At 40.1% G+C, this 22,894-nt stretch overlaps 2 protein-coding genes across 2 annotated transcripts; both read left to right on the top strand.

Annotated features, from left to right (window-relative positions):
- Window positions 1–293: 293 nt before the first annotated feature.
- rab25b (RAB25, member RAS oncogene family b) lies at window positions 294–7,491 on the top strand. The gene is made up of 5 exons (XM_039806308.1): window positions 294–592; window positions 3,262–3,457; window positions 5,900–6,093; window positions 6,378–6,458; window positions 6,879–7,491. The coding sequence occupies exons 1-5, from the start codon at window positions 556–558 to the stop codon at window positions 6,995–6,997; spliced, it is 627 nt and encodes a 208-aa protein (XP_039662242.1). The 5' UTR covers window positions 294–555; the 3' UTR covers window positions 6,998–7,491.
- A 2,402-nt stretch (window positions 7,492–9,893) lies between these two features.
- Window positions 9,894–21,604, top strand: rab11al (RAB11a, member RAS oncogene family, like). Its single transcript, XM_039806307.1, has 5 exons — window positions 9,894–10,241; window positions 13,411–13,606; window positions 14,461–14,654; window positions 18,942–19,022; window positions 21,287–21,604. Exons 1-5 carry the CDS (start codon window positions 10,202–10,204, stop codon window positions 21,424–21,426), a joined length of 651 nt encoding a protein of 216 aa, XP_039662241.1. The 5' UTR covers window positions 9,894–10,201; the 3' UTR covers window positions 21,427–21,604.
- Window positions 21,605–22,894: the final 1,290 nt, after the last annotated feature.

Genomic DNA, 22,894 nt, shown 5'->3' with positions numbered 1-22,894 from the left:
GCAAACCTTCACAAATCAAAACTTTGCTGTAGAATATTACAGAAATGCCACACCAACTCTGTTACAGGGCGTTTGTTCCTTGTAGTGATGAAGCAATAAGATTAGCTTCCTGCTTCTGGCATGCAGTAATGTGATCGATCCAGGAGAAGGCGCCTGCCAGTCCCTCTCAGATGTACCTGCCAGTCGCCCCACCTGTCCAACCTGCCCTGCACTGACTCCCATTACTAAGCACACCTCCGCAGCTACCCCACCACTCCCTGACACAAGCCCCGCCTGCTGCAGTAGAACAAGCTGGGTACACTCAGCATGTCTTGTTCAAACAAGCAAGCTTTCTATTAACTCAGATTGGGAAGGGTAGCGAAGGGCAGGAAACTGGCTACTGGCATTCATGTGTCAAAACATCTTTGCAGCCATTTTCCTTCCTGAAGCCTGAGGATCCGAGGGGCAGGCTGGTTTGTGGTGTGAGTCAGTGTCATCTTACATCTTGCAATCAGTCTGAGTGTTGGAGACACGGCAGTTATAAACTGAGGGGCGGCTACACTGAATGAACAGAATATGGGGTCAGATGAGGCCTACAACTTTGTCTTTAAGGGTGAGTGCATGTTCTTCTGTTTACTTGGTTCAATCCTTGGAAACATTCCTAAAGTTTTAGTTTAATTCTATAATGTTTATTTGTCCTTCAAATTCTACTTCCTTGTTTATTATTAACTTATGACAGGTATATGTGTTGTGTCTCAACCAAATGCAATCCATTTTTATGAGTAAACCGCTAAGTATAACAAACAATACATGGTAATACACAGCACAGACAACTACTAGCCTGAGGGTCTGGGGTGTGAGCAGTTCAGTCCGCTGTTTAGCTAAATATTGTATGTTGGTATTTTGCAAGTCTCAAAACACTTCAGGTGAGCGTCATTCCTACAAAGTTGAGTGCTACTACAATCACATTACCAGCTCAGCACATGGGTGAGTAAGCAGTAAGCATGCACAGTACAGGTTGAAACCAGGATGTGTACTTTAATTTCTGCTTATCTGTAGAACAACATTGTAACATAGAGTGTCTGGTTTAAAGCCCTTTATCAGTGGCAGAAGACAACGTGCGTCACTCATGTAGTAGTTTTCCCAAAAACTATAAAATGAAATTGTGTGACTTGTATAAGATATACTCAGCAGCTTGTGCCACTCACTCTATTCATTCTGCACACAACATGGCATAGTAATCATTTCTTATATGTAGCTGGTTAAGGCACCATGGCTCTTAACAGGTGCATGAGAGAAGTGAAAGTCATTCAGAGAGGTAATTTGGTCTATGCAGCTTACGGTAATTTGGCATGTGGGTACAAAGTGCCATGTTGATAAAAGGAACTGCAGGTGAATGGTAAATCCAAAGTAACTGTGTCCGAAACATCAAATAGCATCACTTACTGTATTTACGAGTTCCTCTGCAAAAATGAGAGAGGTACGTAGATGTTCAAGTCAATTTTATTCACATTGCACAGAATCACACTTAACAGATTTGCCTTGAAGGGCTTTGGGGCCAAGAGCCTAATGGTTACGGTGCATGATGACAACATGCCAAGTTTGATTTGTTGCATGTCATGTATTACACACACACACACACACACACACACACACACACACACACACACATTTCCTGTCTGTATCTACACTGTCAACTATCAGAACCGCATGCAGAAATGCCAAAAAGCAAGGGGCATTACAGGCAGTAAGGTGTATCAAAACAGTACCAGGTGCTATGCGCAACTTTTGCTGTAGAGTAGAGTCGAGCTGTACCATGGAGTGAAAAAGCGATCTTAGTGACTGTTCTGTTGTTCAAGAAAGGGAATAGGCTAAGCATATTTTCCCAAAATGTCCACCAGCTCCCATCACACCCTAAAGCCGCCTACACATGGCCGTGGAGATGTCACAAGAACTTGCATTATTATCAGAGTATTCACAAGCTCGCACACCTCAGCAATACGCTGTGACTGTTTCTAAATCAGTTGTGCAGAGATCCCAGTGTTTTCACGGTGTGGTCCTATTTTCCAGTCTGTGCCAATTAAGCCAAGCCTTTCTTCTTTCTGAGTCAGGCACTAACAACTGAAACCCGAACATTAGTCACAGAAACGTACAGAGTGGTATGTCGTTCTGTTTACCCAGTAGTTCCCAGTAGGATCCAGGATAAAAGGAAGTAACAGCTTAACTTGTTCCACCTGATTTGGAATCAACTTACACTCCTAGAGACTTTTTTTATTTCCTGAAACAAAGGTCCACTGGTAAGAGGTTCCATCCTCCAAAGGTTTTCAGTTTTTTCAACTTTTGTAGAGGGGGAGGACGCACTTCCTCCTCTACAAAAGTTGACAACTAGATTTTTCCCCCTGTTTTGCTAAAATAGGTGTCTTAAACATCAATAACTCATACCATGAGTGAGGCATGACTGATGATGGTGCTGCACAGTGATACACGAAAACAATGCTCTAAACTAATTTGGGGAAAAGTAGGAGGAAAGAGCAGTGGCGCAGTGGCTACGACACGTACCTTTGGTGTGGGAGACACATATATATATATATATATAGCAATTGTAATTGTAAGTCGCTTTGGATAAAAGCGTCAGCTAAATGACATGTAATGTAACACTAAAAGAATTTGATTCTAAAGTCCTCCACTTCTGCAACCACATCCTTGCCCCAACTGGTTTAATTCCTTTCTGTGCTTTGCTTCCTGGTCATCCTCACTCCTTGCTATCTAGATAAACAAACCTAACAAACAGCATATTTTAGAATTGGCATATCACGAGTCCATTGTGGGACAGTCTACAGCCCTACAAGATCCTTGGTTATCTCCTTACTGATCGATAGTCTGGTATATTGTGTAACAGGTCAACATCCCACCTTGTTCCCCAGTATTTTACTCAACATGTCCTCTCTCTGCATTATTGGCTCTGCATGTTTGAGTTAAAACAATTATCTCATTTACCCTAAGGGTGTGGTGCTGCTTTTAAAATAGGACATAATATCACCATTGGTGTAATTACCCCCCAGTCTTAGACAGCTAAGAATGAGGATTAACAGTACAACTAACAAAGACACACCTAGATTAAGGCTTCAATTAAGTAGGGCTGTAGGGCTCATATTAAGCTCTGTGTCTCCTTTATCCAAGAAATACTGGGTTAAGTTTGCAAAAACCAACCCCCCCCCCCCCAAAAGAAAACTGAACTCTAATTAAGACACTTGTGTTTACTGTGTTTTATGTCCTCTGCAGTGGTTCTAATAGGAGAATCTGGTGTAGGGAAGAGCAATCTGCTGTCCCGCTTCACCAAAAACGAGTTCAACCATGACAGTCGCACGACCATCGGGGTGGAGTTCAGCACACGGACGGTGCAGCTCAGTGGCTTCACCATCAAAGCCCAGATCTGGGACACGGCCGGGCTGGAGCGATACCGGGCCATCACTTCTGCGTAAGTGTCAAGACCCATCACAGCTTTTATAGATCCATTAGTATGTACGTACATGTGTACTCATTCTCACATTAGTCCATCCACTTTTTGTTAAACTGTCTCCACTACTTGCTGAACCCAAAGAGAGGGGTTGTCACCTTGTCCCTTTCAGTCCAATTGGGATATATGAGCATGTAAAGAGCCAGAGAGCTCCTTTATTTTAATTGCAACATGTATTGTGGTTGCATTATTTCATGGTCTTACTGTCAGTAAATAAATTGATATCAATGATTTCTTGCTGCATTGATGTTGAACGTCAGTGCATAATGCCATTAAGCTGCATTGTGGCTGTGTTGGACAAACGGGTACTGCAAAGACAAAAAAAACTCACAGAAAAGAATTTCCATAACTATAACACATTAAAGGCATATACACATTTAGGAAAATACTCTTATTCGCTTTCCTGAGAGTTCCCGAGAGTTAGATGAGAAGATCGATACCACTCTCAAGTCTGTACACTAAATATATAGGTACAGCCAGCAGCCAGTTAGCTTAGCTTAGCATAAAGCCTGAAAACAGGGAGAAACAGCTAGCCTAGGTACAGGTACAGCCATCATTGGCCCATTACCCTTGAGTTTAACCCTTTTCTGTACGCACAACTGCTTGGAAACAGTTTTTAAGGGGCGAATGCAACACTGAGTAACTCCTAAAAGTCTTAACTAGTGGAGATGATGATGGTTCACACTGCATCACTCCTTTGTGACTAATAAAAGTGTTGTTTGTTCATAAAGAACCTGTCTACAGCAACTTTCAGGAACAAGGTGTGCATTTCCCTTATGTCTTATGAGTTAGTACTGAAGTAACATATATGTATGTTGTGCTAGCAGATGCACTGTGTAGACAATTGCACTTCTTTTTAAACATTCACACTTTTTAAGCAATGAAATTAAAAAATTAAGATTTCAGAGATTTTTTGGTTACACTTTACTTGAAAGTATCTACATAAGAGTGACATGACACTGTCATGAACGTGTCATAAACAAGTCATAAACGTTTATGACATAATGCTTCTTTTAGTAAGTTTCATTCGGTTTTTGTCATGACAAGTTATGGTTAGGGTTAGAGTTAGAGTTAGGGTTCATGTGTCATGACAGTGGCATGTGTTCATGGCAGTGTCATGTCACTCTTATGTAGATACCTTCAAGTTAAGTGTTACCGATTTTTTTCATGCTGGTTTCTTGCTCTATAGTTGAGCAACCTGTATGTCGGCATCTTAATGTGTTGTTATCAGCCAAAACACATACAAGACTGGCACTTAACAACCAGCACATTATGTCTCCTGTCAGTTCCCAGCTGGCACACTTGGGTCCCAAAATGCAATTGGTTAGAGCAGAGATCTTTGTGTCTCTGTTCTATCTAAGGGTGCTCCTTATTCATTCTTTTTTTAATTAAACTAGAAGGATTACCAGTGTGAAAACTGGTTTTAAAACAATAGAACCATGTCAATTTTATTTTTAAGACATGGAAGAATCTGAGGATATGCTACACCACTGGATTAGCCCTTTTCTGACGGCTTGGATTTTTGAGTAATTACTTGCCGACTTATTCCAGTTCGCAAATTCTCAATCCCAAGGAATTTCCCATTTGTGCTGTAACAAGCAGCTAAAACCTATTAAAGCGGAATTAATTATATTGCTGGAAGAAGGGAGCAGAGATGTAATTGTGAAGGAAGTATTGATCGGTTCATGACTTCAGAGCAATTTTCAGACATTTCAGTTTTTACCAGCTGACAGCAGGAGCAACTGCTTATTCTCAGTTAAGATAGGGCAATGCTTAAAGCATACATAATCACAATTTTTCATTTTAACAATGGATCGAATGACTGTGTGTATTTTGAAAGCGGCCACTCTCAGCTGTGAAGAGCTTTATGGCATCTTTTCTTTTGGTTTTCCAGTCTACAACTTACCCATTTTGTTCCACTGTCACTGCTCTCATAGAGTTGTTTTTGGTAAGTTAGTGTGTTACAAGGTGAGAATTTAGCAGCTATAGAGCCAGATATTTCCCTCAGGAGTTGGTGGAGACCAAAAACAGAGCTATAAGGGCGATAAATATTGGACTTACATCATTTGGCCAAGAACATGACACCAAATGAAGGATGATGTTGCTCTGTAACTTCTGAATGTGTAAATATGCAACATGTTTTCCATATCAACTTAAAAGGTGATATGTAAATGTTGTTTAAAGCTTTTTCCGCTTCCCCCAAGTGGCCAAAGAAAATGGTTATTACAGGTTTTAGTGGGAGTCGATTGTTAATGTTTAGCCTCAATAGAGTATTTTCCCTTTTGTTATATTATATCACCTTCATTTAACTACACAGACAGGGCCACACTGTCCCTAAAAGTAACAGAAAAAGGACTAAATGTCACATAAGGATTAACTGTACAGTCAATCTCCTCCGAAAAGGTATTACAGAGGTGCTGTTGGAGCCCTGCTGGTCTATGACATCACCAAACACCTCACCTATGAGAGTGTTGAGCGCTGGCTGAAGGAACTGTACGACCACGCTGACCCCCACATCGTGGTCATGCTGGTGGGCAACAAGACTGACCTGGAGTCAGAGAGATCCGTGCCCAACGAGGAGGCTAAAGACTATGCAGGTACAACGTCAACAACTTTTACCTCTGAAAACCATAGGGTTTATATGTTCATTGTTCATAAGTAGTTAATGGAAACTGAACTTATTTTGATTGTAGAGAATGGAAATTAGTCTGCTCACCAAACTGTACGTTAAATTTCTATTCATTGATTGAAGATCAACAGTAACATTTTGTGATTTGGGGAATGCGGCTTTAAAGTGACATTAGCAACCAACTGACTACCAATGTGAATGTAATAAATAACATGTATAAAATGACTAACATAGCTGATTTGTGTTATCTAGAAAAGAATGGTCTTTTGTATCTGGAGACGTCAGCTTTGGAGTCAACTAATGTGGAGGCAGCATTCAACACTGTCCTATCAGGTAATTCACTGTAATGTATTTAATGTCTACGTTGTTAAAAGCCATTATGCAGGTGTGTTGTTCATGTCCAAATACAGAGACACAAAGCGAAGCATATTCTGTGTGGGTGGCACGGTTGACTACCTCACAGCATCCCCCTCGGCCTCGGTTCTTTCTGTGTGCATGTGGGTTCTTTCTAATATGGTCCCTTGAATGTCTTCAAGAGGAAAAACCTCTTTTGGTTGGAAATGAAAAACAATGACGGGTTATTTTTTTGAAGTGTTGCTGTCCTTTTTTTAATCAACCTTTGTGCATCATGAAAGTCTGGCTATTTTTTTGCTGCAATGTTACTTTTTCCTCTCAAAGCCTGTGGACACACGGCAGCTTCTTTCTATTCTAGCACACTGTCACTGTATAATACATGTTAATTTTCTGCCACAGAGATTCACAGGAAGGTGAGCAGTAAGGAAGTGGTTCGGGGCTCTATCAGTGCTGTGTCCCTGAACAGCTCCAGCGCAGAAAACACAGAGGAGAAGAGGACCTGCTGCAAGAACATCTGATCACAAGGTCCTCCAGGAGCCCAGGGGCCTCAGGGAGGGGGGGGGGTGACAGGTGACCTTCACCCACAACCCTGTGCTAGAGCTCAACGAGAGGCGGGCAACACGGCAACTGTGGTTGCCAATATACATGGTCTTTACTTAAGTGATGCCACTTTGAAAATGGTCATTTTACAAGTTGTACAAGCTGCAAGATGGTGTGTTGTATTCAAAAGATGATTCATATATGTGAATGAATGTAGCTGGAGGCCAACATCAATCTTTTTAGAGTCCCTGCTAAATTGGTCAAAAGTAAAACACCTAACCATGTTACCTGTAAGATGATATATTTACAATCCATGCACAGAATTGGAGTGACGTAAAAGCATCACGTTCATGTGTAATTGCCAATGACTGTGGGTCTTGCTGTCACTGCTGTGCATGTGCTCCAGCTGATGATCGAAGATCGGGCTGATTGCAAAATGTTGAGAAATAAATGATTTATGGAGACAGCTGGACTGCTGCGTGTTATTTGTGTCTTATAACAAATGATAGGTCTCGTTAACAGAAGACATTTTGACATTTCCCAGTATGGAAAAGCCCGGGTGTAAATAATAATACAAATGATGGCTGAACTCTGTTTAGCTGCTTCAGTTTCAGCCTTTCAGGGTCCTGATATTGAGCATGTTGGCTCAATGTCACACTGTCAAGAGTTACTGGAATACTTGAACTAGAATTCAAGTAGTTATTAGGAATACCAGATTAGTAAGATTTACCACCTCAGCCGTGCTTCAATTGAAGTGAAATGCTAGTTTCAAATCAAAATAACACACACTATATTTGGCCATGGTCTCTTTCTGATCCAGGCCTTTCTCAAACTGTTTCACATCAAATGCTTGGCTGCAGCAGAGGTTCATAACCTTACAAAAGCTCCATAATGAGGTCTAAAGATTTTGGAGGCTTCCAAAGTATGAGACGCAAAGATGTAGAAACAAAAATGAATTTTAGACGTACAGTAGCATCACCATAGGTCAGGGGTATATGTAACCTTTTCAAGCACATTTATTTTTTTCCTGTGATAATTAACTGGCCCAATTAATGTTGCTAAACCCTGCCAGAATGTTGATGCATGCAATTAACGAATGCACAGACCTCTTTATAGGAGAGATGGTAGATTTTTTTTTTCTTCCTGCTGCAAATGTAATAACAGTAAAACCAAACCAGCTGTCAGTTTTATGGGGAATTAGTGGATTGCCTGATAAGAGACAGAAAAAAATAGAGTTGAACTAATACAGTATAATGGACTTTTATCAAACACAAGATATCAGCCGGTCTGTGTTATCCATGTCTGATATGATTCAAAAAGGTTCCTCCCTGAGCACAACATGAAAACAGTGTGTGAAACCTGCAGTGGAATCTCATTTTGTTGATGAGATACACACTGACTCATTAAAGGCTGCAAGCTGTTTCAGGATCACTTCTGCCAAATGTTAAATTGTGGGAAATACCAAAGACGGTCCAATAATGTATACAATTACTGTTAAGATAATGTGTTATTAACGTTTTACTCTATAATCAATTAAATGCATATAATTGTTTATCTAGATAATAAATAGTACATGGCTTTATATCAAATGCTTTTATAGCCCACATTTCAGGATCCATATCTAAGATTGTAATTAAAATAATGCATAGATTTTGCATTGACAATATTTGTATCTAAGTAAGCAAGTTGGACTTTGTGAGATACTTTGTGTGCTTTTTTCAAAAGATGTGATGAAACGCGTTGTGCTGTTGGGAGTAGGAAAGGTCCATTTCAAAGACTGTGATATTGTCAAACTGTTTTAATTATTTAGGAAGCACCAAATCCATTCAAGCTAATTCTTAAACCAAAAGCCAAACTTCAGTGTATTCAATTACACTTTAAGTATCCATCTGGATACCTTGAAAGTTTGTCAGAAATGACAAAAAAAATTATACGTTTTAAAGTCTGCAATGGATATCTTTAAATCCTGTTTTCTCTGTACCTTTGTCGTAAATTGCATTGTATCAATAAAGTTTTACTTGATAAATAAATAAACACTATTATATACACTAAACTTGAAATGGAAATATCTTTATTTTATGTTGGCAGAGAATATATATATATATCTTTCAGGAATATATATGTTACACGTGCATATTTGCGCCCCTACTGTAAGGAGAGAAAAAAAGAGGGGAAAGAAACAATAAAACCTACATCATTCTTCTATAAAAAAAGTTTTCCTGTACAGTTTTTTAGGCAAGGCAAAGGCAAGGCAGCTTTATTTGTATAGCAAATTTCAGCAACAGGTCAATTCAAAGTGCTTTACATAAAACATTAAAGAGCAGTTAAAACAATGATTTATCTTCTTTCTCACCCACACAATGCACATAATCAATATACACAATTCACACAATATTGTTACCTTATCTTTAGAACGCCAGTATGGTATTTAAGTGTTTATAGATTCTGGATTATCATTGCAAAAATTATATTTGTTTTCAATCTCTAAGGATTTCGAGAAATATAGTGTGTATATTATATAGCTATAATGTGTAAGATATACCTGTATAGGCCTATTGTGTAAAATGTTAAACCTTAATCCTATTGGTAATACAGAATTGATATGCTAATAGCCTTGCCTTCTGTCAGTACCACTGAAAATGTCCCCAAAAGCTTTTCCTCTAGGAGTAATTTTCCTTCTTTAAAAAATGTATGACGTGTTTATTGTTGCGTTTGTTGAGGCTCGATTACCTGTTGAGTCTTGGGGCCGCATACGTCATCCAAAAAGGCACAAATCATGACCGACAGCACAGCGGACCAATCACGTTGACGTTGGCGACAGGTGTCGATCAGCTACTGACCATTAGGAGGAAGTAAGGGGCGGGACAAAGAAACTGACGTTACGTCGCAGCCTCGGTAATGGCAAGTGACAGAGGGTGAGGAAGACGAGGCGAAACTTTTTCAGCTACTAGTTGCTATTGGTTGTTTATATGCTTGACAACAACGGTAGTGTCGCTTTCTTCTACTTTGACTGTAAGTCAGCGTTGTTGTCGGTTGAGTGAGAATTCACCGTCTTCCGCGTGAGGCTAACTAACGTTAAAGTCGTGAACGGTGGTCTGTCGGTCACGAAGTAGCTGAATTACACAGAAGTTTGTTCGACTTCGAGTTAGTTAAATACGTAGAGACGCCGAAGAAAAGAAGCTATGACCAACAGAGAAGATGAATATGACTATCTTTTTAAAGGTGAGTAGCTCTTTATCTTCTAGCTAGCTAGTTAGCTATACTTCGACACCAAGCCTTCACCTGTGAGCAACTGTCATTTGATGCCGACTTGTTAGATGTGTTGTTGACCTCCTAACAAGGTGTACGACGACATTAGACCTAGAGACAAAGGCTCCTGCTGTTCGCTGTAACTTGGACATAAGACATAGATTACGACATCGTGTTTCAGCCGTTTATCCATATTATTATAACATACAGGCAGCTTATAAATACTCTTATGTATTAAGCAGCATAGATGCCTGCAAAATGATGACTCTACTGCAGATCTGCAGTAGAGTCATCATTTTGCAGGCCGATGATGCAATCATGTTAGGATGCGGAGTTGGTCAACAAGGGGGTCATAATCTGTGACAGGGCAAGAAATCAAAACAGCCCTCATGCAGACGTGCTTAGAGAATAAATGGAGTTCGGTCCATTAGTTTTGTACCTGTACTTCATGGTGTACTTGTAGTTTGAATCTACATACAGGTCTTGGCACTTGTCAATAACAGCTATCACCTGCTCCAATTCTTATACCACCTTAAATCTGACATACATTATTAGCATCATGTATAGATATCCACAAGCTTGCCTGTTGAAAAGTTAATTTTAACATTCTCCATAATATGCAGAAGCACTACCCCACAATGTGTCATCAGGTATAAAAGATACTGTAACTGTATACTGGGAGTACAAACAATAGTTCCTAGTTGTACCTTGTCATAAGGAAAGGGGAAATGAAGTGTTCATGGACTGTTCATATATAGAACACCAAACAAGCATGTGTGGTCAAACTGGAAATACGTGTGTGTGTGTGTGTGTGTGTGTGTGTGTGTGTGTGTGTGTGTGTGTGTGTCCACAGAGAAGCTCTGTCCTTTAGCATAGAGGAGATGAGATTTACTTACTCACTCACTTGCTCACTAATAAAATGACACAACTCCAGGTGACCAAATAGCAAATTTATCTGAATCATGTGCAGCGGTACAAGGGCACTGATAAGGTATCAGCCACCTTTTTAGACTTTTGTTTAAACCAGGAAAGAGCTAACATGGTTGTGGCTTTCCTTTGTTACTACAACCTCTTTTTGTTCCTCGCTGTTAGATGGCATGAGTCAAGTTGTATGAGCTGTTAGTGAGTCACATAAACCTTTTCCCTACTGATGGAGAGACATCAGTGCAGGAAGGCATTCTGCTGAAGCTTTCCTTGTACTGCTGCTCATGTTCATTTTACTAACAGCTTCACTTCTTGTCTTCCTTATGAAGCATCTCTATTTGGATTAAAAGCCATCCAACAGAGTAAAAAAAACCAAAATAATTATGCTACTTTAATGGAAGGTATCAATTTCCACCCTTAGCCAGAATTATACACTGCTTTAATTTCACATAAATGGAAGTGATGGTGACCTTTTATTCCATTTACAACGATTCAGGGTATATCATTTTATCAATTAATCTGACTTAACAGATGGACCGACTCTGATTCTCAGTTATTATTTTGTTCCATTCTTCAGCTGTACTTTTAGACAGTCATAGACTAGGCTACATCACTGGGTGCAGTGCATCTTTCTTTTTTAGCTAAAGAATGCAAACCGTACAATAGTTTAGTGAATGGGTGTGTAATGCAACCATGATATTACCTGTCTGATGGCAGTGGACCTGAAAATGGTTGCATAATGTTTTTTTGTCCTCCGCCCAAGATCTTTTGTCTTTGACAAAATGGAATATGACGATGTTACCTTTTTAGGTATGAAGGAGAGCCACACTGTTGGTATGTGTAGACCCATAGCTTCCCCATATTTTAATTATGTCAAACTCTAAATAAGCCAAACTTTAATGTGAACACGTTTTTACTTGTGTCTGTTACACCATAGTACCACGGACAATCTTACAGGGTTTTCCTTTTAGAATGAGCAGTATTGCTTAAATGCAAGTGTAGACACAATGGTCCGTTTGTTAATGCAATTTCAACATTCCACAACAAGTTCCTATTTCATAATAGCAGGGTGGTGTGTGCTGGTGGTGAGTTGGTGTGGTTGGTTCCTTTTGACACACTGACTCACCTGACAATTGTGGAAGTATTTTTCTGACAAACGCACACCCTAATAATGTCTGTCTCTTTTATCATCTTGATTACACTCCAAGCATTGCAAGAATAGCTCACTGCTACATTGTAAATGTACTTATTTACTTATTTCACCGCAATGTCAGTAAAAACTCTCACTTAAATATAAACCAAAGCAAGGCCTGTGGTATAATCTATGTCTCAGTTCTCTTAAAATCTGCAGCGAATCCTTGGTTTCACCTGTTCTCAGTCTGTGGGTATTTCCTAAAAAAGAGCAGGTGGTTGTAATATTTTGTACGCTCAGTGGGAGTCCCCTGAGTTTCTGCTCAACCTCAGTTGGGAGCAACGCGCATGCGTCATCGATGAGGCAGGCTATCTAATAAAAATGAGAGTCAAATTGAATTTAAAGAAGTCAATTCATGGTGTTCACTGTAACTTCTTTGTGGTTTAATGAACTGTTACACCAAAGGTCTGCCATGAATGTTCCTTTTACAGCTGCAGCCATCAAGTATGCTCTGCTGCTCAAACACAGATATGTGTAGTCTATTCTCCATATGAGATAGTTTTATACCAATCAGTCAAAAGAATTAAAGTAGAAAGAAAACATTTTGTCTGCAGGTAGAGTGTACAATACACTGGGGGAAAAATTGATACAGCATAGTATCGCAATATTTTCCGTTGGAATACTGTATCGATACACAAACGTCAAGTATCGATCTTTTATTATATATATATATATATATATATATATATATTATGTGTTTGTCTGCTTGACAATCCCATTTTGCAGCAATAAAACTGAAGTGAGATGAACAAACAGAGAAATGTATCCTTTTAGATAAAACAGATGTTGACAAAGTTTTCTTTTGGGGACATCATTTGAAATTGGTAAAAATTTGAAGCTGAAAAAAGGTAATAAATTGCAATATATCGCAGAATATTGCAATATCTTTAAAATCGCAATACTATCGTATCGTGATGATATCGTATCGTGAGGCCTCTGGTGATTCCCACCCCTAATACACAGCGTGACCGATTTTGACCGTCCTTTATTTATCTTTTTTATTTATTTATTTTTTTATTTTCGTAGTGGTGCTGATCGGAGATTCCGGTGTGGGGAAGAGTAACCTGCTGTCTCGCTTCACCCGAAATGAGTTCAACCTGGAGAGCAAGAGCACCATCGGGGTGGAGTTTGCTACGCGCAGCATCCAGGTAGAAGGCAAGACCATCAAGGCTCAGATCTGGGACACAGCGGGACAGGAGCGATACCGAGCTATCACTTCTGCGTGAGTACTGTACATCTTTGAGGCCTTCGTGGAAGCACCGTGTGCACTGACTCGCTTCTACACGTATACCCACTTCACACAAGTACACGCTCACTGGATTACAATATTGGGTCTTTTAATCAGTTATGTCCAGCATACATGCAGACTCACACACTTCCACATGCACTGGTTAAAAAAAACATACACACATGTATGTTGTTGATATAGATACATAGGAACTTCAGAGTGCCTCTTTTGCTTCCTCATGCATGTGCATTGTGCCAATTGTTTGTCAAAACTGTTATTCACAGTCACAGGTTGTATTAGGAATGGCTGGGATTGTAGGTTAAGGGTAACAAACCTCCAACCAAGAGTCATCCTTTGTCCATTAAGAATCATCCTTCCTAAATTAGTTAGAAAGAGATATTCTGAAGTGATTTAACACTACAAATTGCAGGGGGTTTTTTGTTGCTTGGGGCAGGAAGTGTTTTGTTAATCACAGCTTCTTCCTCATCTCTAGATCAAGTTCCCGTCCCCACATTTGTTACTCTTTTCGAGTTGTCTAACTCAATGAGGTAACCTCCCCAGAGGCATTGGCATGTACCGTATCAAGCCCCCACACTGGGGAAGCAGACAAGCAAGAGCAGCCAGTCTTTAATAAAAAATAATAAAAAGGAAAGTCAGTCAACGTTCACTTGTGTTTTGAGTTTTGTCTGCAGTTCTTTTGGCGTTACGGTTTTATGTCTTGTGTTTCTTAGCTTCAAAGCTGGCCGAGCCCATGTGACACACCTGCAAAGAATCCTGAAATCAACAGGCTTTGACAAGAAAAGGTTGTCTACTCCAATTTATATCATGTTCAACTCCTCTTTGTCCAGGTACTACCGTGGAGCAGTTGGAGCTCTCTTGGTTTACGACATTGCCAAGCACCTGACGTATGAAAACGCTGAGCGCTGGCTGAAGGAGCTGCAGGACCACGCAGACAGCAACATAGTTATCATGCTAGTGGGAAACAAAAGTGATCTACGCCACTTAAGAGCGGTGCCAACAGAGGAGGCCAAGGCCCTTGCAGGTATTGTGTGTGTGTGTGTGTGTGTGTGTGTGGGGCTGTGTGTGTGTGTGTGTGTGTGTGTGTGTGTGTGTGTGTGTGTGTGTGTGTGTGTGTGTGTGTGTGTGTGTGTGTGTGTGTGTGTGTGTGTGTGTGTGTGTGTGTGTGTGTACATGTGTACATGTGTACATGTGTACATACAGGCCCCTTGGACTCTGCCTCTCTGATTATCGCCAGGTTAAAGCTGTGATAATGAGCATAGATGGACTGAGGCTATGTTTAGACGGAAACGATCTGAAGAGAAAACGCAAAAGTGGCGTTGCGTTCTCACTTTTTATTCCGCGTTTAGACGAGAGTTTTGGGGGGGCAATCTGCGTGCATATGGTGACGCAAAAGTGTGTGAAATTCGATGTAGTATGCACGCCAGGCGGCTAGGTGGCACTGCCACACACACCACCAAGTCAGCGCGCCTGCGTAGAACCTTCATTCTACTTCTCTCCTTAGTAGCGCGAAACCAAAACCTGTCGAAGCGAACAACAAAAGCTTGTCTGGAAAGACGAGGAGGTGGCGTTGCATGTTTGTCTGATGATGACCGGCACAGTTGACCGTGATAAGCCACAGCACAGCACCCACGGGAGCACTACCAATACCCTGAGCCTTGCGGCCCTTCAGCGACTGCTTGAGAGCGAGAGGCAGCGGGCAGTGGAGGCTGAAGCAGACCCTCCTCTGGCCGCTCTCTCTCTCTCTCTATCTATCTATCTATCTATCTATCTATCTATCTATCTATCTATCTATCTCTCTCTCTCTCTATCTATCTATCTATCTATCTATCTATCTATCTATCTATCTATCTCTCTATCTCTCTCTCTCTCTCTCTCTCTCTCTCTCTCTCTCTCTCTCTCTCTCTCTCTCTCTCTCTCTCTCTCTCTCTCTCTCTCTCTCTCTCTCTCTCTCTCTCTCTCTCCGCAACGTTGTCCCTACTCTGGCTCAAATGAATAGCCTATACATATCATCATCGAACTATAACAACCTTATCAACATTGTCGAAATCATTTAAATATTGAGCCATTACATTGAAATTATTTTAGATAACAGTTTTTAAGATTTCCACTCTGGAGGGTGTTTTCACTTTTTTGCGTTTTTAAGCCCCAAAAATGCCGTGGCCGTATAAACGAAAGGCACATCCGATAAAATATTTTTTCACCCGCGAGCGTCATCGTGTAAACAGGGCCTTAGCTAGACCCCAGCTGATTGTAATTAGATTCTCTGCGTGTTGCCGACAGGGAATTTGATTAATGCTTATATTTGTGTCATACGTTTCCTTTCAGTTTAGTTTGTACTGTTTTAACATTTTACATAAACATGTCCACCAAATGTCCTTATATATACATATATAATGTGACTACATGTAAAACGGGATTCATGCTTCTGCCGTAGCCTACATAAGTGGCCTGAAGTCTGTACTTGTGCGTTGGTGTCTGTGTCGATCACTAATGCCGGCTTCACACTGGGTGCGTGGCGTTATATACATGTATGTATGTATGTATGTATGTATGTATGTATATATGTGGAGAGAGAGAGAGAGAGAGAGAGAGAGAGAGACACACACACACATACATCACACACACACATACACACACACACACACACACACATCACTACATAACCCTCCTCCATACATACATATAACACATACACACACAAAATAATATACATAGACAAGCTATACACAGACACATATACATAGACACATAGACATAGAGAGAGAGAGACACATACTACATATAGTGAGATACATAGAATATGTGTGTGTGTTATATATGTGTATATATATATATATATATATATATATATATATATATATATATATGTGTGTGTGTATATATGTGTGTATATATATATATATATATATATATATGTGGCATGTGTATATATGTGTGTATATATATTGTAGAGAGAGAGAGACATATGAGACACATATATATATGTGTTTTCATATATGATGTATATATATATATATATATATATATATATATATGTATATATATGTGTGTGTGTATATATGTGTGTGTGAGTATATATATATATATATACACATTATATACATATGTGCATAGCATATGTGTATATACATATATGTGTGTATATATATATATATGGCTATATATGTGTGAGAGACATTATGACAATATATAGTATGTGAACATGTGTATATATATGCAAGGGCAAGACACACACAGTGTATGGACACACACACAACCCAGGAGACACACAGAACAGACCAACCATGGGGACACACAGACCCAGCACACACACATGTAGACGAGAAGACAAGGACAAGAATACACCCACACAGAGAATTTTTTTTTTTTTTTTTTTTTTTTTTTTTTTTTTTTTTTTTTTTTTTTTTTTTTTTTTTTTGGACACAGGAGGAGCAACACGCCCTGTATAAATAAATAGTTTTTTTTTTTTTTTTTTTTTTTTTTTTTTTTTTTTTTTTTTTTTTTTTTTTTTTTTTTTTTTTTTTTTTTTTTTTTTTTTTTTTTTTTTTAGTTGAGCACAAAGGAAATGAATGGAAAGGCAGTGATTTGGATAAAGAAAGGAATTTTGGAAGAAGCACAAAGGAAAGGTAGTAGAAGAAAGACCTAGCACATGAGTGGAGAGGCACAGGAAGAGTGTGATCAGCATCCAAGGTACCAGACTCCAGCAGACGAGGTACCACGACACCAGCCGCATGGACCCACAATCAGCGGCAGTAGAGGCATAACACAAAGGACATGAATTGGAAGGACTACATGGAAAAAGGACAGAAAATAAAGGAGAACTTAATGAATGCTCTTGAGGGAATGAGTAGGAAAGGAGGGCCGCAGGCCATAGGGGGTAAGGAAATTGACTATGGACATCAGATGCACTAGAAAGGAAAGGGTGGATGGAGGGAAAGGAGGAAATAGGATTTAGTGGAATGAAAGGAATGACTAAAAGTAAGAATGGAAGCTGAGGGAAGAATAAGGAAGAAGGAGGTATGTGCTAGATAAATAACGTTTGTACCTACCAGTGCATTCTGTTTTGTTTTTCTGTACCACAAACCTAATTTATGATGCCTCATTTATAGAGATAATGTGAATGAAGGAGAAGCACATGGAAAGGAGGGACATGAGGAGGCTATAGGGGGAGGGTAGGTGGAGGAAGTGACATAGTAGTGGAAGGAATGCCCACATGAAAGCCTTGATGGGAGGAAATGATGGAATTTACCCTTTAATGGTGGATATACAATAGGAGTGGATGGAAGGAAAAAAAAAAGGGAATGGAAAGTAGGATGAAGGAAATAGTAGCATGGAGGGATGGAGATGGGGCAAAGGAGACAGGAAGTGGATGGACCATGGATGGACAGGAAATAGTTTAAATGAATGTTAGGTAAGGTGAGGCTGGATGGCCCAATGGATGGATTATGGCTGGACACCTACACCACCAACACTCTAAAAACTCAAAACCTATGAAGCAAGAAATAATGGAAAGAAGGCAAGGAAAAAAACAAAAAAATAATTAAAAGTGTAATACCAAACTTTCTCAGTTCGGTGTTCATTGGGTGTATTTGAGTCAGATCAAGTAAGCATAAAAACATTTTTGACTTTTTGATAGGAATTTGTCCTTTACTGTTTGTTAAAGGGCTTTTTTAATGGAATATATTTTGACATTTCACAGAAGGAAAAAGAACAGGTGGAAATGATAAAAATTAATGATTCCTGAATTCCATTTCGCTGCTTCGGTTTCACAGTCCTGGCTCACTGTCATGACCTACTGAGACACATGAATGGAACAAAATCACTGTTAATAGTGACATGTGAGCTGTTTATACTATGACAAGTTAAAATGTTTGCTGTGACTATTTTATAGAGTTAAAATGTAGTTAGTCTACATATGTATTACAGTAGTATAACCTTAATGGAATGTGTATTTTAATTTACTTTTTTATCAGAATGTAAACCATTATAGTCTTCTTTCTAACAGTATTGCATTTCATCAGATTGTAAATATACTTTACAGAGCAGACCAGTCAGCTGTCACACAAGCTATTAGATTTTCTATAACTACAAAGCAGTTCACACAGTGAGCAATCAAACACGAAGCAGTTGAAATGACTGGGGAGAACCCTGGAGTGAGCGCATTATGCAGAAGAAATCAATCCCTGAATCAGTGCAGTGTTAATGCCAGTACAGTACAATGCACCTCAGCTCAATGTAGTTATGAAAGCTTCAAAACATTGCAGGCCTTTAACATATTGTGGCATTATGTGCGTGTGTGTTTTTACAGAGAAGCATGGCTTGTCTTTCCTGGAGACATCAGCGTTAGACTCCTCTAATGTGGAGCTGGCTTTCCAGACTATTCTCACAGGTGAGTTTCACATTTGTTTATTTCTTGCCTTTTTTGTTTGTTTTAATCAAGTTATAGAATAAAAGTGCATTTCGTCCTGAAGGGCACTGATGTCTAAAGCTCCTAAGCCATCTAATGATAATGCTGTGTATATAAACTGTATATTGATTTTATGGATGTCCCGATCAGGTTTTTTTGCCTCCGAGTCATTTGATTTTGAGTATCTACCGATACCGAGTCCCGATCCGATACTTCTATAATATATAAAAAAAGAATAAAGAAGAGCGATCCAGGATGTTCCTTATTTTTTATTTAATTATTTTTAAATTTAAATTTAATTATATTACTTATTTTAACATTCAACAACAACTGTTAACAAACAGAGCACTTTTGTGAGGTAGCTTGAACAATCAAGTAATAACATAAATTCTTCACTTTTGGACTTAAGTGCAACAGTAAATATAAAAAAAGTCTAATATAAAAACAAATAGCACCTCAACTTAAAATACCCGGCAGGCATGTAAACAAATAAAAAAAATAAAAGTGCCACAGTGTTTGCAAAGCCAGTAATGTGCTTTTAGGAACTGCACTCCTAAAATAATGAGAATATATATACATATATATCCGAGTCCTGATCGGGAGGTAACGTCCGATTCCGATCGAGTCCAAAACCACGATATCAGGCCCGATTTCTGATCACGTGATCGGATCTGGACATCCCTAATTGATTTGTCTAAGAATGGTACATTTCCACCTGGACTGTGATGGTTTACATAACAACACCCATCGTCTGCCACTAGATGGCACCGGAATCCAACATATCAATTCTCCATTCCCATAGCTGATGTGCAGTCTTTGGCAAGAACACCACCTTGATCTTTTCTAAGGTCAAAAATATGAGTAATTGGCACAATGAAAGGCCACTCAGCCAATCAGTCCTAGTGAGAGGCCACTTTTAAGATGGCCAAACCACTAATGGTCTTTTTCCATGGTCACAAATCCACTTTGACCCACTGTACCAGATGCATCTGTTCAAGAAAGAAAGAAAAAATTCTGATACTGGTTCACAGATATGTTTTCTCAAGTAAATGTCTATGAGCAGTGTGCCCTGGAGGCATATAGCCACACCAACAAGTGCATTTGATGTTGGAGATTTGGTAACATGGAGAAAAAAAAGCAATTGTTGTGACTGAGTCATCCCCTGGAGTGACTAAAGGGGCAATCCAACAGTGAGTGGTGCTTCCACTTCAATTGCTCCAATTGCTCCAGGGGCTATCGGTCTGCAAGTATGCACCACTTACTGTTTATATTCTGCTTCTACTCCATGTTCAATTCCCAGACGCAGCAGCTTGGGCCGTTTGAGACATTGTGCCCACACCACAGCTTTATCACTCATTTCAAATTCATAAAAACTTCAAACCAACAGGCCTCATTGAGCTAACGTAGCTAATTAGCTCATTAAGGGAGGAGAAGAGAGGAAGTATGCAGTGCATTAGCCGGCCAGTAAAAGCTGAACTTTAGACCCGGTGGAGCAGAGAAGATGTCACATGTAGATATCCGCAGCAGACAGATTTTAGGTCCGAGAGGGTCATCCTGGTGGATTATATATGTGCAGCAGTTGGTGCTGTGTAGGGTTTGTAGTAATGAGTCATAGTTTCACCACCTGGCGTGTCACTTCACAGTCAACCAAGAGTCTTGTTTTGCTTTAAACCTTCTTGCTTCATAAGCAGTTTTTAATTCAGGGCTGTTTTGTTACACATCTGGCTGTAGTTTAGAGTTAAAGCGGCAGTGTACAACAGGAAATCAGAGGGGTGTTTGCAGTAGACCTGCTTTGCTCTCTCTCAGGTTGATCAACTGACCACCCCAATAGCATCTAAGCCATGTTAGTGACAGATAAACTGCAGTTAAAAAGTACACCTGTGTGTTTGAACACCTCTTGTCTGCCGAATATGTAACTTTATTGTATTTTCTTACCCACATGAGCATGCAGGGTCACAGATGCAAGTCCCACAATGTATAATATTTATTTGCAAGTTCAATTTTAAACTGCATTGCATATTATAGCAATTGGGAATGCCTGAAATGAGACTTGGTACTGCCACATGACATAATAATGCAAGTTTAGGATGGAAAGAATCCTTAACTGCTGCCAGGAGTCTGGATAGAACAATTGTTGTTCAGTTTTGACATGCCTTTCGTCCTTATCACAATATGTCCCACTGTTGACTGGATTTTATAGGCATCTACACATAACTCATTCCCTTTCACCCTTCTCTCCATCACAGCCATCTACAACATCGTATCACAGAGGCAGATGTCAGGGCGAAGCGACTCGGACTTCTCACCAGCCTCCAACGTAGTGCCCATCACGGTTGAGCCCACCCAAAACTCAGCCACTAAGGGTGTCTGCTGCCAGAGCAACTGAGACCTTACCACTGACCTCCTCCTTCACATCCCAGGCATTTGGAGAAACAGCCAGATAGACAAACAGAGACAGGCAGATGGACAGGGAGAATGGAGAGACAGGTAGAGGTAACCATTTCACACAAGGAGGACACTTGTACAGGGGTTGATTTGTCTATTGTCTGGTTAAGAAAACGTAATACAGTTGAAGTGGGAGACCAGTGAACAAGGGATCGTAAAGAAGGAGAAGGAGGAGGAGGAGGGTGGGGGGGGGGGGAACTGGTGTGATGCACCATACCCAGTGCATTAAGCTTTTGAAAGAGGTCACAATCAGAACTGATTTACAATCTAATGAAAAATAAACACATTATGAGGTCCCTCGTTGTATCTCATCACGGTTTCTGTCTTTGAAAACTGTCCTCTATTTTGAAAGCTCTTTTTTACAAGTCAGTAAATGCTTTCTCTCAGTTTTCCACCACCAGGATATTGGGCCATAAAAATCCACATCCAAAAGACTGAACTGCAACCCCTGTGTGGCCACCGTCATTCCCATTTTCCCTAAATGTATAATATTCAGAAAATAACCTCCCTTACTATATTTATTGAACACTAGATTAAGGTCTTGTTTGGTCAAAGGGTTTGCAATTAAACACTATTTGGATTAGATTTTCCACACTCGTCGCTTTGCAGCAAAGGTAGCTCTTGCCCAAAATCATATATCTATGTGAAGAAGCTTGTAAGGGCAACTACCCCTCACTAATGGAGGAACAAATGCTTCAAGTCATGTTTCCTAAACGCACATGCTGGAATTTGGTCGAAGTTGGTTGGTTCAAGTTGTGTTCCACCGGGCCACACAGAGCAATAACATCGCTCCCTACCAGTGGCATGTAATTTCTTTTTGATTGCTTTTGATCTTTGTTTGGATGGCTTTCCTGCTCTGAGCACACTTTGTGCTCTACAGATGAGTCATGCTCTTGCAGCTATCCCATCTCATTTAGAGTTAACGCTTTGCAAAGCTTGCATTACTAGTTAATGGGTTAACTGCATCACAAGTCAGTTAGATGGCAGTATTGGCTCTTTTGAGGACTGTTTCACCCCTGCCCTGAACCTTTGGGCGAAGTGGGAGAGATTAGAGAATTGGTTTAAATGCATGGGCAACCTTGTGCTGCGGCTGCTGCTTCTGCTTGCTGGGATAGATAGATGGATAATGTTTCAGGGGATGAGGTAGTGAGGGCACTCAGCCCTGCCCTGCTCCTGTGGTCTCTGATGCACCCGAGATGGCTTGTTTTACTGTAAGTGAAATCCTCCACTGCCTGCTACCTACTCTCTCTACACTGTATGTAACTGGAACAGGACTCTGCCTTCTGGGATCTCCCTGAGGTCTGCCCTCGCTCTCACTTGTCTGTATTTCCTGTGGAGGGGGCGGCGGTTGTATTCAGGAGCCAGGATTGGGTTTGTTAGGATCTAATAGTTTAATAGATGAGGAGAAG

This window comes from Perca fluviatilis, chromosome 7, assembly GCF_010015445.1.
Source record: "Perca fluviatilis chromosome 7, GENO_Pfluv_1.0, whole genome shotgun sequence".
NCBI classification, from domain to species: Eukaryota; Metazoa; Chordata; class Actinopteri; order Perciformes; family Percidae; genus Perca; species Perca fluviatilis.
This window is presented reverse-complemented; position numbering and strand designations above follow the sequence as displayed.

Bases quoted from the DNA above. Each gene is read 5' to 3' on its own strand.
- rab25b (XM_039806308.1), top strand. From the start codon at position 556: ATGGGGTCAGATGAGGCCTACAACTTTGTCTTTAAGG. The intron at 593-3,261 runs GTGAGTGCATGT...TGTCCTCTGCAG, and splicing joins CTACAACTTTGTCTTTAAGG to TGGTTCTAATAGGAGAATCT. The intron at 6,459-6,878 runs GTAATTCACTGT...TTTCTGCCACAG, and splicing joins ATTCAACACTGTCCTATCAG to AGATTCACAGGAAGGTGAGC.
- rab11al (XM_039806307.1), top strand. From the start codon at position 10,202: ATGACCAACAGAGAAGATGAATATGACTATCTTTTTAAAG. The intron at 10,242-13,410 runs GTGAGTAGCTCT...TTATTTTCGTAG, and splicing joins ATATGACTATCTTTTTAAAG to TGGTGCTGATCGGAGATTCC. The intron at 14,655-18,941 runs GTATTGTGTGTG...GTGTTTTTACAG, and splicing joins GGAGGCCAAGGCCCTTGCAG to AGAAGCATGGCTTGTCTTTC.